Raw genomic sequence first — 18617 nt, 5'->3', positions numbered from 1 at the left:
TTCTGTGATGTGGGACATGACAGCATGCAATGAGCTAAAAGTTAAATTTTCAGGACATTCTGAATGGTGATACCAACTATACAGATGTGTTGGGAACAGGGAATAAGTGGAGGAAGCTGTGTCCTTGGACCTTGGTTGCTGGCTTTCAAGAAAGACATTCTTGGAAAGGGGTTGTTAATGGATATTTAAAGATAAAAATGTGGCAAAAGAAAAAAAATCCCTGATGATCCTACCTAAAAATAATTTCACTTTCTTAAGTTCCTCTTGTTCACTGATGTTTTATCTTGATCTACACAAAATTGTTAGATTCACCCTGGGTACAAATTCATCCTGCCTTTTTCTTACTTTTAAGGGTCTTCCTTGAAAAACTGTTGGTGCTACAAGAGTGAAAGAGGAGAGTGGGTCGTACCTGTAACATGTTTTTCTTTAGTAATTTTGACAATGACAGTTATTATTCTGATCCTTGCCATTTTGTTCACAGGTGAGTAAAGAACTGCATTAGTCCAATTATACTGTGCAATTTATCAGTTATATTAAACTTTAAAAAATTCTTAACATATTTGTGAGCAGTCTAGAATGTTTGTTAATAGATCCATTGCATTCATGCTCAACTTAATCTTTTCAGTGCTGACGTTCTGACAGGTACAGTTTGGACAATGTTATTAACATCCTAGTTTATGAAATCTTTTGCATCACCAGAGAGAAAAAACGAAGGATGTCCAGATCTTCTCCCTGCTGTCTTTGCTGATCCTTGTCCAAAAGGTTGGCTGGGATATCAAATGAAATGCTACTACTTTTCAGTGAATGAAGGAAACTGGACCTCTGGCAACAGCCACTGTTCCTCCCACAATGCCTCCTTGGCTGTGGTCGGCTCCCAAGAAACACTCGTAAATATAAAAATTCAGAGCACAGTTAATCTCAGATCTTTCATCAAATTCTATAACACTAAAATTATTACTATTTTTAAAAAATACTCCATCAACTGTTGTCAAAGGCTTTCGTGGCCGGAATCACTGGGTTGCTGTGAGTTTTCTGGGCTGTATGGCCATGTTCCAGAAGCATTCTTTCCTGATGTTTCACATGCATCTATGGCAGGCATCCTCACAGGTAATGAGGTATGTTGGAAACTAGTCCAGTGGGGTTTATATATCTGTGGACTGTTCAAGGTGGGAAACGAACTCTTGTCTGTTTGAGACAGTTGTGAATGTTTCAATTGACCACCTTGATTAGCATTGAATTGCCTTTCAGCGTCAAGGTGTGGCTGCTTCCTGCCTGGGGGAATCCTTTGTTGGGAGGTGTTTACTGTCCTGATTTTAGAGTTTTTTTAATACTGGTAAACTCTAAAATCAGGGCAGTAAATAAAGAACAACATTCAGAAAACGGGGGAAATCCAGACAAGAAACAATCAGGGCCAGCTAACACCTCCCAGCAAAGGATGCCCCCAGGCAAGAAGCAGTCAGACTTTGAATCTGCAAGGCCATTAAATGCTAATCAAGCTGGCTGGTTGCAACATTTACACTTGCCTCAAACAGACAAGAGTTCTTTCTCTCAGTCTGGACTTTCCACAAACTCTGAAGATGCCTGCCATTGATATGGGTGAAATGTCAGAAGATAATGCTTCTGGAACATGGCCATGCAGCCCAGAAAACTCACAGCAACGTAGTGATTCAGTCCATGAAACCTTTCGACAATACATTGGTTTTATTTTTCCTTCATCTAGTTCTCAAATGAGAGGAATTGGTCATCAAACTGGAGTTGGTAATCTGTGCTTCCTTCCTTCCTTTCTTGATTAAGGATTTCTTTTTACATTACAAAAGCCCTCCTGATCACTGGATTGGCCTACAGAAAGATTCAGGTCAACCTTGGAGATGGATCAATGGCAGCATTTTCACAGAAGGGTAGGTCTCTTTGCTGTTCTGTTTGAAGCAAAAAATGCCCACATTAGGGTTGGCAGGTTGAAAACTGGAGAGGCTTTTGTACCTTCAGTGTTTGTGTGGAAGAGGAGATTTCAGCATGTATTGCTTGATGACTATCAAGGCCAGAAATTCTCACTTCTACACAATCATTGAAAGTAAAGGACCCTTTTCTACTTTTCAACAAGGCAACTCTAAATCAAATGCTCAAAAACTCCTAAGTACAGCAACACATGTTTTGGGCTCTAAATTTGTTATGTTTAGTTAAATATCTATCTGCTAGTGAACTGACACTCAACCAATGAGATAAATGAAATATGCATTATAAGGCTGTGGATTACTCAAACTTTTGGTGAATTTTAATTCTAACAGTCATACATAATTTTTTTTTTGCCTAACAGAGTTTTGTTGCTCCTCAGGTTCTTGAGACTTCCAACTGAAAATGGAAGGAGATGTGCATATTTGAATCATAAAGCTGTTGCCAGCTCTAGCTGCACAAGAGAAGAACGCTGGGTCTGTAGCAAAGACATGTTTAAAAGCATTGCCTGAACTGCAGAAATGGAGCCCTGATTCCTCCTCTACACATACACTGAGGCCCTTCAAAATGTACTTGAGTGGAGTACCGAATCAGAAGGGGTAAAAGATACAATGATCAAGTGGGCACAAGATCTGGGCCACCCAATTCTCCTCGAAGATTGGGAAAAAACTGTGGAAGATAAAATTAAAATATTCGAGTTCTTTAAAATTAAGGGAGAACTGGTAGCAAATGTTCTTTCAATGGTTCCTAACTCCACGGAGATTATCTAAATACTATAAAAATCAAAAGAAGGAATGTTGGAAGTGCAATGCCCAAACAGTGACTATTTTAGATGTATGGTGGGAATGTAAAGGGATTAAGGGATTTTGGAAAAGGATCCACACCCACTCACAAATTTTTTAAAAAAAGAAATTCACTTTTAAACCTGAATATTACATTTTAAATATTGTTGTCGACCGCGCTTTAGGGGATCGGGCCCTTAAGGAGAGTCCCGATCCGGTCCTGAGAGAACGGACCTTGGCGGAGCCAATAGGAGAATATGAGCCGCAATACAACCTGAAGCCGAAATGAAGAAGGTCCGCCAAAGTTGAAGGAAAATCCGCCAAGGAGTCTTTATTGAGCGATTCAGCTGAAAAGGACTCTAGTAGTGATCATTCAGTCTACTAGGGTACCATATAACCAAAATAAAGCCATATTTATACAATGTTTCAGTCTGACAGCCCCTTGAATTTCCCGCCCCGCTCCCCCGCCCATCTGATCGCGGATAGGCTAGAGGGTTGAACGAGGCGGGCTTTCGTTTCCCGCCTTGCTCTGCTGGCCCAATAGGGAGCTGCTTTTTGTCCCCACTCGAGCCAATCAGGGAGGAGAAGGCGGGAGTTATTGAAACAATGAAGTGACAGGGCAGGAAAGATCGGATTAATTCCTGCCCGGCCGATTTCTAAAGGGATTAATGACAGCAATCAAGGGTTCCTGTCACGTATACAGATTTCAGATATGCCTTGGGGTGTCAGAGGTGGAAGTAGGGATGGGTGGTGATGGGCTCAGCAGGGCGCCTTCCTGAGGTGTCCTGGATTTCCTTTTGGAGGAGATATGACAATGTTTGCCTTGAGGGCGAATCACCTTTAGGTCAAATACTCCGAATTCGGCGACTCAAGCCCTATATTGTCCATGCAATCTGAATTTGATTGGGTTAAGCGGCAGCGGATTAACCTTTTGTTTTTGGGAAGGTAAGCCTGGGTCATAGAAAATGGGGCAGGTTCTGGGGTTCAAGTTGAGTTCGAAATATTCCCTATTTGATTTCATGACTTGGCAATTATATGAAATAAAATGAAAAATAAAATAAAGTTGGAATATAAACCCAGCTGGGAAAAATACATATTTTCTGGGGATCCCAAAGAGTACAAATACATATAGGCAGATAGATAGATTTCAAGGAAGTAAGGGAGAATCCATAGAGGTGGGTTACATTGCATAAAGGGGAATCATGAATGATATAAACAATTGAGAACATTTGATAAGAACGAAGTTCACAACATCTGGGGAACCCAATATGGAAATTCATAAAAGTGGAGTTTTAGCAGCATGATTTTACAATTCATGAAGTTAGCCCAACGATCAGAAATTCATACAACAGTGATTCATGAGGGTGTCCAGGTACATAGAATATGAAAATTCACGGATACATGAGGAAAAGAGTTCATCTGTGGTGGAAGGAATTCATAGAGATGGCATGGGGAAGAGGCACATGTGGGTTGCAGTCTTTGGAAGTATAAGATTTCATAAGTTCAGGGATAGGTCTGGGGAAGAGTGTTCTTCTCCTTCATAAAATTATGAAGGTATGAATGGAACGTGGAGGGCGCCCGTCCAGGCACCCTCCTGGCAGCTGTAGAGAGGGTGAAGGTCCTTGGAGAACTATGTCTCCCCAGCGGGGGAGCGATCCCCCCATCCCCAGTTCACAGAAAGGGACCAGGGATCTCCTAAAACCATCCCGCAGGTCGCGGGGAGAGGAAAGTCCGGGATAAGGCTGGAAGAGAGCAGTCTGGCTTGAAAGGAGCAGTCGGTTCCGTTTGACAGTCAGCTGATTAGGTGCCGAGAACTGGACCGATTTTGGTTCTGTTGGTGGTCCTTGAGTCAGGAGCCTTAGAAAGGATTAGGACTAAAAGAGGAGCGTGCTAGGGGTAATTTTGATAAAGATATGAGCCAATTTGTATCGCCCGCCGTATTAACCTATGGCGGGCGAAGCCTCCGCCAGGGTTTAAAGATCGGACGGGTTAGTGAGAGAGAGAGAGAGAAGATTTCATGCAAAAGAAGGAGTCAGGGAAAGACACAAAATAACCAGGTAGAGAGTGTTACTGTTAAAAATGAACGCTACTTTTATTGGGGGATTTGTTACATAGTTCAGGGAAGGGGAAAGTGAAGAAAAAAAGATCTTTTAACAATAGTCTGCTGCGGTCCCGCTCCGTTCCTTAGGTGATGGATCTGCGGAACTCTCCGCTGCGGGTTCAAATCAATTTGAAAGGAGACAGGAGTTGCCTCGATGGCGCCCCCAACAAGATGGCGTCACAGGCAACTGCCTAGTTGGCCTGGTGGTTGAACCGCCTCTGGTTGTAATTACTGTATTTACGAATTTAGCACCAAAATATCACGATATATTGAAAACATTGACTACAAAAATGGCTTGGATAATCCAGAGGCTTGGATAAGCGAGGCTTGGATAAGTGAGACTCTACTGTATTATTAGCTAATTAAGTAATTCCAGACCATGCATTCTTGCGGTTTTCTACTCGTTGCGTTTCAGGCTTCATTTAATAGCGGGGATCAGCGAGCCCAGAGATCCAGAGATTCGTTCCCATGGCTCAAAACTCATGCCATCTCATCTGGCAGTTTCGTGCTCTGGCAGTTTCATGCCACTCATCCCTAAGCCCATCTGTCCATGCCGTGGCTTTTGTTCATTGGTGAGCTGTCGCCCTGCCCTTCTTCGATGTATTGTAATCAAATTTGGGTCTGAAGTGAAGCAACGGTTTTCTCTCCGTTTCTGGGATCCCAGAGGCTTATTAAGGGAAGTGAACCGAGACGATCGCCCTTCTTCTCTGGTACTTGCCTTTCTTCATTTGGAGTCTCTTGCACCCCTCCTTCCCCTAAATTCTATTTGAAGCTTTCCTCCCCAGGGTTTTGTGTGGCTGCTGTGTACTTTTGACTTCTTAAAGCAAACCCATCAGGGGGGATTTCCTTGACAAGCCAGCCACTTCATCACATAACTTAAATTCCACTGAGTTCTACATTTAAATTCAGGTATTGCACTAGGTTTAAGTTTTGGTTAAAGTGCAGTTTTTGAGTCTTTTAAACCTAGAGAGTAGCATTTTTTTTCCCAAGAGCTGAGGAAATAAGATTTTTGTCAAAACTCCGGAGGTTTTGCCAAATTTCTAATGAAGTATCACTCCTTGCGGGGGTCCCTGGTTGCACAGTGTGTTAAAGCGCTGAGCTGCTGAACTTGCGGACCGAAAGGTCCCAGGTTCAAATCCCGGGAGCGGAATGAGCGTCCGCTGTTAGCCCCAGCTCCTACCAACCTAGCATTTCGAAAACATGCCAATGTGAATAGATCAATAGGTACTGCTCTGGCGGGAAGGTAACGGCGCTCCATGCAGTCATGCCGGCCACATGACCTGAAGATGTCTATGGACAACGCTGGCTCTTCGGCCTAGAAATGGAGATGAGCACCAACCCCCAGAGTCAGTCACGACTGGACATAATGTCAGGGAAAACTTCTTTTATCACTCCTTGCTCTCAGGTTAGGATCACCCAATTTGTGAGAGGAGAAATTGGGGGAGGAGTCAAAATAAACTTTTTTAGGCAATTTCCTTTTCCTCCCCAAGCAGGAAGGTTTGGTTGTAAGCTACTTCAAAAAGCTTCTACTTTGCAAAAAAAAAAAAAAAGCCTTTTAGGGTACCTTTATTCCTTCCTTCCAGGATTTGTCTGTGTCCTGTGTTGGGAGGGCCAGTGCTGTTGCCCTTCCAAATGAGATTCCCTCCCACCTCTTCTCTCCCTCTCTCCCTCTCTGCTGTTGGGAATTGTGGGAGTAGTAGTCCAAAACACCAGCTCAGCCTCTGCTGTTGCCCTTCCAAATGAGATTCCCTCCCACCTCTTCTCTCCCTCTCTGCTGTTGGGAATTGTGGGAGTAGTAGTCCAAAACACCAGCTAAAGCCTCTGCTGCTGCCCTTCCAAATGGGTTTCCCTCCTACCCCTTCTCTCTCTCCCTTCCTGCTGTTGGGAATTGTGGGAATTGAAGTACCAAAAAGCACCCAGTGGGATAGTGGGCGTGGCCAAATGTCTGTAGTGTGGAAACCTCTTCATTGAAAAATACACAAGACAGGTGAGTGCACTGAAAAAGTAAAACAGTGTGATTAAAAGATAGGGGAAAACTTCATTTATTACAAAATGGAGTTGGACTGAACTCTCTTCTTCTGAACACTTCTGAACACTTCCCATCATAATCTGATGAAGTTCAAGGTGTGTTCTCAGAGATGGATTTGCCTCTGAGGCTGAGAGCAGATCACCTGCCCAAGGTTTCCAGGTTCAAGCAGCGATTGGAGCTCTGCCTGCATCTGGAGTTAATTCAGTTTGGCACAGCTTTAACTGCATGGCACAGTGAAATGGAATCTATGGAATTGTAGTTTGACAAGGTCTTTTTAACTTTCTCTGCCTCACCGGACTTCAATTTCCAGGGTCCCAGAGCACCAAGGCATGGCAGGTAAAGTGGTGTTAAACTGTATGAATTCTGCAATGGAGATGCGCCTCCAAAGTCCCAAGCTTTTGTCCAATTGTGCCCCCATCATTATGATTATTCTCCATGTGGACTGGGGATGATAGCAATTGCAATTCAACCGCAGTTGTGGCTCTGAGATTGGGATATTTCAAAGTCAGGCATCCTGTCCACAAGCTTTGTATCTCAAATCAAACCCCACTCTGACAAAGTGCAACCTTCCCGATGTTACTGTATCATAGCTCCCATCAAGTCAAGTAATAATATCCAAAGATCAGGAATACAGGGCTTGAAGCCCAGCACCTGGAGGGCCATAGAAAATGATATGGCAGGCCAGAATCAACCCGCGAAAAATTTAATGTGACCTAAAGTTTGGATTTTTTGAGAAAATTTTCTTATATTTTTTCTTTTTTTTCCAGATTATCAAACCAGATAATCCACATTATCTGCTTTGAACTAGATTATATGAGTTCAAAGCAGATAATCTGGATTTTATATAGCAGCGTAGAAGGGGCCTGTTTTCCAAATGAAATGGAGAAAGAGATTCTTCTTTTAAACCTTCTTTTTTCTATTCTACTTACCTTGATTTATGGATCTTTTTCTATCTTCCTCAAGATGCCTTTTCTCAGTAACTCGATTCACTATTTTATAAGTAAATGGATTTTTAATAAAAAATTTTTATTCTTGTGTTCATTTGATTTCTTTTAAATTAATGTGGTTATTTATTTATTTACAGTATTTATATTCCACCCTTCTCACCCCGAAGGGGACTCAGGGCGGATGACATCTATATATATAAAAGGGTAATGAAATTTCGGCCTAGGACAAAACAACAAAACTACACATCCCAGAAACACTAAACTTGGCAGCACAACCCCTCATTCATTCCTCTGCGTTCATACAACAAAAAGAAAAGAAAAATAAAGTCCTAATTAGAGGGAGAGGAATAATTGTTTTTATCCAATTGCTGCCAGTTAAAAGGCTAAGCTCCGTCCACTTGGTCTCCTAGCAACCCACTCAGCCCAGGGGACAGGCAGAGTTAAGCCTCACTTAGGCCTCTTCCACACTGCCTATAAAATACAGATTATCAGATTTGAACTGGATTATATGGCAGTGTAGACTCAAGGCCCTTCCACACAGCTATATAACCCATTTATAATCTTATATTATCTGCTTTGAACTGGATTATCTTGACTCCACACTGCCATATAATCCACTTCAGTGTGCAGTCGGACACAGCTGGACTTAATGTCAGGAGAAAACCTTTACCCTTCACCTTAACTACCACCAATTCCTCAATACTTTATTTCCCATACCACCAGACTTTGCCACCGCAAAGCGTGGCCGGGCACAGCTAGTTGTATATATATAAGGCAAACATTCAATGCCATATACACATAGAACAGAGACAGAGACAGACACAGAGGCAATTTAACCTTCTCCTGAGGGGATGTTCAATTCCGGCCGGCCACAGGGGGAGCAGCTGCTTCATCATCCACTGCGACAGCACTTCTTCATTCCAACGGTGGCTGGATGATTTTTATGGAGTTGTAAATTAGTTAAATTAGCCTCCCCACTTTATAAGCGGTACCTTAATTACCTACTTGATAGATGCAATTATCTTTCGGGTTGCTAGGTCAGCAACGACCAGGGGCTATTTTTTAATTATTATTTTAATTGTCAGGTGCTCACCCCGCCACGGGCTGGCCTCGAACTCATAACCTCTTGGTCAGAGTGATTTATTGCAGCTGGCTGCTCACCAGCCTGCGCCACTTCCCGGCCCCAAGGCAGAAAAGGCATAGACTGGATTTACACTGCCCTATATTCCAGGTTATGAAAGGCAGAAAAGGCATAGGCTGGATTTACACTGCCCTATATTCCAGGATATGGGGCCACATCTAAACTGCCATAACAAATCTTGATTATCTGCTTTGAACTGGATTGTATGGCACTGTAGACTCATATAATCCAGTTCAATGCAGATAATGTGGATTATCTGCATTGAAAATCTGGATTATATGGCAGTATAGAAGGGGCTTGGGTCCTCTAAAGCAGTGATTCTCAACCTGTGGGTCCCAAGGTGTTTTGGCCTACAAGAATAATTGACTACCCAACATCTATAAATTGATTTGAAAGGGAAATAGATGGGTGGAACTCAGGAAAGAAAAGAAGGATGGCAGTCCAGTTGTGCCTTGGATCCACATGCAAAAGAAAATGCAATAATGGATGAAATCATCAAAATCGAAGACTCTCATTTGAAGGAAGAGGACTCTACAAATGGTAAGTTGTGGTATTGCAGGCAGAAGATATTGCATTCACTCATCACATGAGAAGAAAGTGAGCCCCCCTTCTACACTGCCATATAATCCAGTACAAAGCAGATAATCCAGATTTTATATAGTGGTGTAGAAGGGGCCTTGGTTCTGATCCGGATCTGGCTAGGCATTTAATGATTTAAAAATGTTTTTTTCACAGAAACATGCTGTTTTTATTGCATAATTACTTTTGAAGATTTTTAAAGGCACAGAAAGAAGGTCAATGTAAAAAAAAAATTGCCAATCCCAACTTCTCTTCTTTCATTGAGCATGATTCTGAGTTCTTGTAAGAAGGATAGATGTACCTTGAATCAAAATGTTACACTTTCTATTAATTCCTTCAAGAGTCTGCCTGGAAAAGCTCTTTATGCCTCAGAAAGAAAAAAGGATCCAATGAAAAATGCAGACTAATTTTGAGCTTGGCAATTGGAAGCCTGATAATAATAATAATCATTCCCATCATTATATTATCTGGTGAGTAAAGAGCTGTACTGATCTTATTGCCATGTACTACTATCATTTTATTTCAGAACTTCAAAGATTCTTAATGCCGAGGAGTCTAGAATGTTGCTGATTACTGTAGATTAATTACATTTCTGTTATGCCTAAAATTATTTTACTCATATTTTTGCTATCGTCTGTCCAACATAGTTATCATGAAACATTCAGACATTCTTGTAGACAATTCTTCTAGGTTTTGATATGATATACAGGTAAACAGGTAAACCCCTTATCCATAGATTCACTATTAATGGTTTCACTTACTCTCACTCCAACCCACTCTTGCCTCCCAGGAAGTGTTTGTTGGTGACCAGATGTCCTCCATTGCCATCCTATAGTATAAGATATACAGTACAACATCTTATCCACAGATTTGCTGTCTATGGTTTCACTGACCTTCACCAATGTTTGTGGCTGGCTATAGGTTCTCCATCACTATCATAGTGTTCTTTCAGCCCAAGTATAGTCAAAATATAGGTTTGCTACTATTCACTGTTTCGGGTATCCATGGGTGTAGGGTATTTTGGAAGGTATCCCATGTTGATATGGGATTTGCACTGTACGGGCATGTCTGTGTTTCTAATTCTGAAACATAATAATTTGATGCCTGGCTCAACAGCAGTACGTGTAAAAAAGATCTTGGAGTCCTTGTGGACAACAAGTTAAACATGAGCAAGATATTGACAAACTGAAATGTGTCCAGAGGAGGGCAACTAAATGATCAAGGGTATGGAGAACAAGCTCTATGAGGAGCAGCTTAAAGAGATGGGCATGTTTAGCCTGCAGAAGAGATGGCTGAGAGGAGTCATGATGAGGGCCAGGTATAAATATGTGAGGGGAAGTCATAGGAAGGAGGGAGCAAGCTAGTTTTCTGCTGCCCTGGAGACTAGGACGTGGAACAATAGCTTCAAACTACAGGAAAGGAGATTCCACCTGAACATTAGGAAGAACTTCCTAACTGTGAGAGCTGTTCAGCAGTGGAACTCTCTGCCCTGGAGTGTGGTGGAGGCTCCTTCTTTGGAGGCTTTTAAGCAGAGCCTGGATGGCCATCTGTCAGGATAAAATTAGCTTGTTTGCCAACGACACAATTTTGACTCTAAAAGGAATAGCAGATAAAATGGAAATAATAGGAGAGCCTATAAAGAAGTTTGGAGAAATAACAGGGCTGAAAATAAACTGGAAAAATAGAAATGATACTATTTAACTACACAAAACAAGAAGAGGAAAATTTCAAAAATCAGAGGGGGATAAAAATAACTCTAAAAGAAAACATAAAATATTTAGGAATAGTAGTAACTAAGGACCTAATTGAAATAGAAGGGAAAAACTTAGAGGCCTTGAGGAAAGAGACAGAAAAAAGATTAAAGGAATATAACAACATACACTTGTCCTGGTTTGGCAGAATTGCTTTATTTAAAATGAAAATATTACCTAAGGAAAATTTTATATTTAGAATGATACCCCTCAAAATATCAGAAACTGAATTGAATAAATGGCAACAATTAACAAACAAATTTTGTAATAATGGGGGGAAAACAGAATAAATAAATGCTATTGGTACAAACCACAAAAGGAAGGAGGACTAGGATAACCCAAAATCAAAAGTTATTATGAAGCAAACCAGTTGAGACATGTGGTAGAAGGGATGCTAAATAAAGTGGATATAGACTGGATGGAAACAACTACTAAGGATATAGAAATGAGATTAGAAAATGTATTTTAAGGAACATTTTAAAAAGGAAATCAACCAAATAGGAAATGTATTATTAAAAAACATATTAATAATATTGAATAAATATAAAAGCCACCTCATCAAAGAGAATTCTAAAATCATCATCATCATTTAATTACTTATTGATCGCCCTCCATCCACGATGCTCTAGGCGATTTACAAGATAAAATTGTAAAGGATAAAAATACATACATACAAATATTAAAATTAAAATAGATTAAAAGCTCTAGTAAAGAGCCAGGTCTTGAGTGCGAGGGTAAAAGACCCTAACTCACGCATGGCTCTCATATAGGGCGGCAAGGCATTCCATAAGGCAGGGGCAGAAACAGAAAAAGCTCTGTGCCTGGTCCTCTCCAAGTGCACTTCTCTAGGACCCGGTACATAGAGTAAGTCTCGTTGGGATGGTCGTTGCGACCTCAGATGATGGGAGAAGGAGAGACGGTCCCTAAGATACGATGGGCCCTGGCCGTAAAGAGTTTTAAAAGTCAGGACTAGCATTTTATATAGACCACGGTAATCAGTTGGAAGCCAATGCAGATGCTGGTGTTATGTGGCATTTCATGGGTGTTCTTGTGAGTAGCCTGGCTGCCGCATTCTGAACAATATGGAGCTTCCGGGACGTGGACATCGGAAGGCCAACATACAGCGCGTTGCAATAGTCCAGCCTAGATGTGACCGTGGCATGGATGACTGTTGCCAGAGCTTCATCAGATAGATAGGGTGCCAATTGCCTCGCTTGTCGTAGGTGGAAAAAGGCCTGTTTGCTGGTAGTAGCGACCTGAGCTTCCATTGTCAACTGCGAATCTAAAACGACACCCAGGCTCTTAACGGTGGGCGAAGGAGATAGGGCAGCACCATCGAAGGTGGGTAGCAAGTGGGTAAGACCAGTTGAACGGCCATGCCAGAGAATCTCAGTCTTTGCCGGGTTCACCTTCAGTCTACTAACACGTAGCCAGTTCGACAGAGCCTCCAGACATAAGGTGAAATTGTCTGGTATTGACGTTGCTCCAGGCTCCAAGCGCAGAAGGAGTTGGGTGTCGTCTGCATATTGATAGCAGTCTAGGCCAAAACTCTGAGCCAAACTAGCAAGGGGTCTAACGTAGATGTTGAAGAGAAGAGGGGAGAGAATTGCACCTTGGGGTACCCCACATAGGAGGGGAGATCTGTCAGAGACTTGACCCATATGCTCCACGCATTGCCTCCGGTTTCGCATAAATGAGTTGAACCAATTGAGGGCCTGACCGCGAACTCCAGACATGGCGAGACGGTGAATCATTAGATCGTAGTCAACGGTGTCAAACACTGCCGTAAGGTCGAGAAGTACCAGTAGCGCTGATCCGCCGCTATCAGACTGGTGACGAAGTTCATCTGTAATGGCAACCAGGACTGTCTCCGTCCCATGCCCAGGGCGGAAGCCTGACTGGAAAGGGTCCAGGCTAGCTGTATCATCCAGAAATTGTTGCAATTGTTGTCAGGACCCAGGCTGCAGAGCACCAATAACCATGCACAGAGACCAGAATCTATCTAATATCTTTATTAAAGGAATATATAAAGTCAATAAAAACAAGTGAAGAATATAGTTCAGAAGTAGACCTTTCAGTAAAGGTCAAATATAGTCCAGGAAATCAATGTCCAATATGAGATATTAGAGTCCAAAGTTATAATCCAATAACCGAAACACACACTTTGCCGAGCAAAGTGTGGGGAAATGCAGGGTCCTTTAGTCCAATGGAGCTTGACAACAAGGCTGGAGAGCAAACTAGATTCTTGGCAAACAAGGCTTGATTCGAGGCAACAAGAAGCAAGAAACAAGAACAGGGTCCGTGGCGAAGTCCGTGGCGAGGTCCGGGGAACAAGGCAGGGTTGGAACAAGAACAAGGTCCTGGAAACAAGGATCAGGAGTAGCGTAGTCCACACACGATCTCACTCCCGAAGCTGACGAATTGACTCCGCAAGGATCTCCTTGCGGGTAAACACCTATATAGGATCTTGTTTTCCCGCCAAAGAACACTTTCCCTGGGGAACAAGAAGTGAAACCCATACTATGTCCAGATGCATGACTCCTTAAGATTTCCCAAGGGAAACAGGCTTAATCAGCTAATTGTCTGGCAGCGATTCTGGCGCTTCGGCGACTCGCCTCCCTAGCGCCTCTATCTTGATTATAATTATCCCGGCGAGAGAACCGGGGAGATTTCTGCCCAAGGCTTGTTTGGCTGACTTCTGGAGGGCAAACATCCTGCAGGTGCAAGGGCTCCAATTCTGGCTGAAACAGTGGGAAACCCAAGTTTTCCTCTTCATCTGCCACAATAGTACTAGGAACGGGACTACATGGCCCATGAGTCATCACAATTGTCCCAGCACAGCCCGCTCTATCATCTTACCCAAGAATGGGAGATTGGAGACAGGACGATAGTTGGCAAGGGTCATGGGATCCAAGCTAGGCTTCTTTAGCAAGGGACGAACCCTTGGCTCTTTTAGGTTGTCCGGGAAGACCCCCTGTTCAAGAGAGCCACTGATGATATTACTCAACGGATCGAGTAGACCTTCCAGGCAGCTCTTCACCAGCCAGGAGGGACACGGATCAAGGGAACAGGTGGTTGGTTTTGCAACAGCTAGGATTCTAGCGACATCTTCCTTGTCAAGTGGAGTAAATCGGTCAAAGATAGGCCCACTAAGCGGCCACAAAGTCTAAAGCTCACTTAAGGTATCAACTGTAGGGAGCAGTTCCTGCCGAAGCACGGTGATTTTATCAGTGAAAAACTTCTAGAATGCCTTTGCTGTAAGAGCCGTGGTTGCTGGGTTTTGGACTAAGGGAGCCAGACTGGTCAACGCACGAACGATTTTGAATACTTGAGCTGGGCGCGATCTAGCAGAGGCTATTAAGGAGGAATTGTAAGATTTTTTAGCATCCTTGACGGCTGATTCGTAGGACCTGCGAAAAGCCTTGAAAGCGGACAGTGACACCTCGTCGGGTTTCCGTCGCCACCGATGTTCCAGCCGCTTTCGTGCTTGCTTCATCGTCCATAGCTCATTAGTGTACCAGGGGCAGCGATTCCGGTGAGGGCGAAGAAGGTATCTGGGGGCAATCTCATCCAAGGCAGCCAACAAACTGACGTTCCAGGTGTTGACTAGCTCATTGAGAGTGACGCACGCAGTTCCCAGGCCCTTAAGGGCATTCAAGAACCTAGCAGGTTCTATGAGTCTTCTAGACCGAGCAAAGATTGGTGTGGCAGGATGGGGAGGAGGAGATGGAATCTCAATCCGGACCTTCAGGACAGCGTGACCAGACCAGGGAACATCAATTACCACAGATAGAGATGTTTGTACTCCGATATTAAAAATCAGGTCCAAAGTGTGGCCGGCCCGGTGAGTAGGGCGAGTCTTGAGTAGTGAGAGCCCCAGAGCTTCAAAGGTCGGTACTAGGTCCTTAGTCACAGATGAAGATGGCAGTGCCTCGACATGTACATTAAAGTTACCCAGAACAATAAGTCTGGGGAACTTCAGGACCCAGTCCGCCACAAGATCTAATAAATTCAGCAGACTCTCTCCCAGAGACCCAGGCATGTGGTAAACTACAAGAATGGCTAGGGATTCCCTGCTAGCCAGGACCACACCAATACACTCAATACCAGCTATCTTTGGAGTTGGAATAGCTTTGATGGTAAAATAATCACGGGAGAGTATTGCTACCCCTCCACCCCGACCCCCACTCCGTGGCTGTTGAAATATCTGGAAGCCTGGAGGTGTCAGTTCATGTGAGGGAATGTTATCACCCTCACGGATCCAGGTCTCTGTAATACAAACCAGGTCCGCTGCTTGATTGAGAATAAAGTCAGAGAGGGTAGCAGTTTTGTTGACAATAGACCTAGCATTGAATAGTAGCAGGGACAGGAGGGGCGTTGGTAGCACCTTCTCGGCCGTATGCCTAGGGATGGAACGCAAGTTGGAAATAGAACGAGTTTCCAATCGACTCGACCTCACTCTGGCACTTGACCTAGGACCACTGTTATCACACTTGGGAATATCACGTAGGACAGATGAAGTCCGAATCTGTCGCTGACTTTGTCTCTTTTTAGAGACCAGCATGCTATCATTCTCATATATCCCTCTCCCGATGATTACTGGAATCGTCCTCCCAGTTCTGGGTTCGTCTGTAGTGTCAGTTAGGTACCCGATGTTAGAACCACCTCCAGAAAAGGGAATGACGCAAGGCCCGAGGGGGTATGACTTTGAGCACCAGCCTGTGGGCACAGCGGAGTTGGAGTAAATGCGAAGTCTCCTAAACATCGTTTAGGACGTGCAGGTGTTCCGTTGCACCGAGGGGATGAGCCCCCAGCTGCTGGGTTTTTGGAATGACCCTCTTCTGTGGCTCTATCTTCCCCGTTTGTATTAATAGTGGCCCTAACTGGAGAGGTATTCATCCTTTGTGTTGAAAGTGCCTTCGGCATTCTTGTCCTGGCCCTAAAACCAGCCCCCCAAAAAGTTCTAATTTTGTAGCCTTTCTGCTGGGCTCTGTGTTTCGATGAACTAGGGCTTGTGGCTCTAACTAACACATGTTCAGAACGTTGACTTCCGGGCAGTTCTCTGTTCTGTATGTCGGCGGAAATGTTCTCTGCCCTCGCAAAAGCCCCTCTGGGTGCGATCTTACTCACTGGGGCATCCTGAGTTAGAGCTTCTTCAGTATTTTTCTCAGCATCGGCCCCCTTAGAGTTTCTTCGGCCGGAGACATCTCCTCCAGAGGAGCTCCCACCGGAAACTACCACTTCATGTGGATTCCTCTCAAGAGCAGTTACTTTGGAGATGTCCTCACCGGAAATAGGGTCTTTCCCTAGATGGTGCTTCCATCTCTTTCTCGTACGGCGTTTACACATGTGCTGTTTCTCTTTGGGACTTAGCCATAGGGAGGTCAATTCCCTTTTAACAATCCCCGCACCAGGCGCCATTTTCAAGGCCTTGATCTGAGCTTGTCTTTTGGACAAGGGAAGACAACGACGTCTGCAGCGATCTTCCGGCTTTTGGGCCTCGGTGATCGTCCTTGGATTCTTTTGCAGGATTGCAGAAATGTCCAATGGCTCTGCTTCCATCCACTGAGGCGGATCTGCCCTCATGGCCCCCATGGCCTTCCTAGATTTTTGGTTTGACCAGGGACAGGTGTCATCAGAATTCGCCCCAAAAGGGCAATATCCCCCAAATGAGCATTCCAAGACTGTCACCTCCTGGAAAACTCCCCCCGAGGGTATCAGGGGCCATGATGGTGGACTCAGAGGCTGCGATGATCTTGGCGAGGAACTTACCCCCCCAAGGAACACCTGTGATGTCTCATGGGCCATGTAGTCCCCTTCCAAGTACTATTGTGGCAGACGAAGAGGAAAACTTTGGTTTCCCACCGTTTCAGCCAGAATTGGAGCCCTTGCACCTGCAGGATGTTTGCCCTCCAGAAGTCAGCCAAACAAGCCTTGGGCAGAATTCTCCCCCGTTCTCTCGCCGGGATAATTATAATCGAGATAGAGGCGCTAGGGAGGCGAGTTGCCGAAGCGCCAGAATCGCTGCCAGACAATTAGCTGATTAAGCCTGTTTCCCTTGGGAAATCTTAAGGAGTCATGCATCTGGACAGAGTATGGGTTTCACTTCTTGTTCCCCAGGGAAAGTGTTCTTTGGCGGGAAAACAAGATCCTATATAGGTGTTTACCCGCAAGGAGATCCTTGCGGAGTCAATTCGTCAGCTTCGGGAGTGAGATCGTGTGTGGACTACGCTACTCTTGTTCCTTGTTTCCAGGACCTTGTTCTTGTTCCAACCCTGCCTTGTTCCTCGGACCTCGCCACGGACTTCGCCACGGACCCTGTTCTTGTCTCTTGCTTCTTGTTGCCTCGAATCAAGCCTTGTTTGCCAAGAATCTAGTTTGCTCTCCAGCCTTGTTATCAAGCTCCATTGGACTAAAGGACCCTGTCATTTCCCCACACTTTGCTCGGCAGAGTGTGTGTTTCGGTTATTGGATTACAACTTTGGACTCTAATATCTCATATTGGACATTGATTTCCTGGACTATATTTGACCTTTCCTGAAAGGTCTACTTCTGAACTATATTCTTCACTTGTTTTTATTGACTTTATATATTCCTTTAATAAAGACATTAGATAGATTCTGGTCTCTGTGCATGGTTATTGGTGCTCTGCAGCCTGGGTCCTGACAGTTTGACTCCGCCACCCTAAGCACCAACTAACCTAGACCAGAATGTCTACAGGAACCGGGGTGGAAGCCCAACCACTCAGCTACACCATTTCCAAGGATGAATTAGACAGAATCCGTGATACACTCCATACGCAGGAGGGAGAAATCCGGGGCTTGAAGGAACGAGGTGTCTGGCTCCCTGGCCTGGCGCTTCCAACCAAGTTCTCCGGAGAAGCTTCCAAGGTTCATGTTTTCCGTCGCCAATGCCAGGCATACATAGAAGCCCGTCAAGCCGAGTTTCCCCAAGAAGATGTCAAGGTGGCGTGGATTTACAGTCTCCTAGAAGGGCCAGCGGCCAATTGGGCGATGGTGATATTTGATGCGGGCTCCATGCACCTAAGTTCCGTGCAAAATTTCCTGAACCACCTTAAGGCGACATGGGGGATCGAGGACAATGTGGAGGCGGCCGGCCATAAACTCCGGCGTCTCTTCCAAGGGGACAGGCCGTTGTCCCAGTACATAGCCGAGTTCCGAGTGCTGGCCCAAAACACCGGTTGGAATGATATAGCCCTCAGAGGACAGTTTCGTGAGGGTCTCAACTTCGAGATGCAGGAAGAAATTTCCAAGGTGGATCCTCCAAACTCTCTTGAGAGACTTATCGATCAATGTTTACGAGCCGAAGTCCTGCTT

At 44.3% G+C, this 18617-nt stretch overlaps 1 protein-coding gene across 2 annotated transcripts in view; it reads left to right on the top strand.

Annotated features, from left to right (window-relative positions):
* The window catches only part of LOC100559385 (C-type lectin domain family 2 member D), a 70939-nt gene that overhangs the window by 5581 nt on the left and 46741 nt on the right, over nucleotides 1-18617 (top strand). The window contains exons 3-6 of one of the 2 annotated variants that reach the window (XM_003217937.4): nucleotides 353-481; nucleotides 700-887; nucleotides 1795-1898; nucleotides 2333-3156. In XM_003217937.4, the coding sequence (XP_003217985.1) occupies nucleotides 353-481; nucleotides 700-887; nucleotides 1795-1898; nucleotides 2333-2462 (551 nt within the window). In that variant the 3' untranslated portion in view covers nucleotides 2463-3156. Of the gene's footprint in view, nucleotides 1-352; nucleotides 482-699; nucleotides 888-1794; nucleotides 1899-2332; nucleotides 3157-18617 lie in introns of those variants that run through there. The other variant, XM_008105641.3, reaches the window with a different exon arrangement.

This window comes from Anolis carolinensis, chromosome 2, assembly GCF_035594765.1.
Source record: "Anolis carolinensis isolate JA03-04 chromosome 2, rAnoCar3.1.pri, whole genome shotgun sequence".
NCBI classification, from domain to species: Eukaryota; Metazoa; Chordata; class Lepidosauria; order Squamata; family Dactyloidae; genus Anolis; species Anolis carolinensis.
This window is presented reverse-complemented; position numbering and strand designations above follow the sequence as displayed.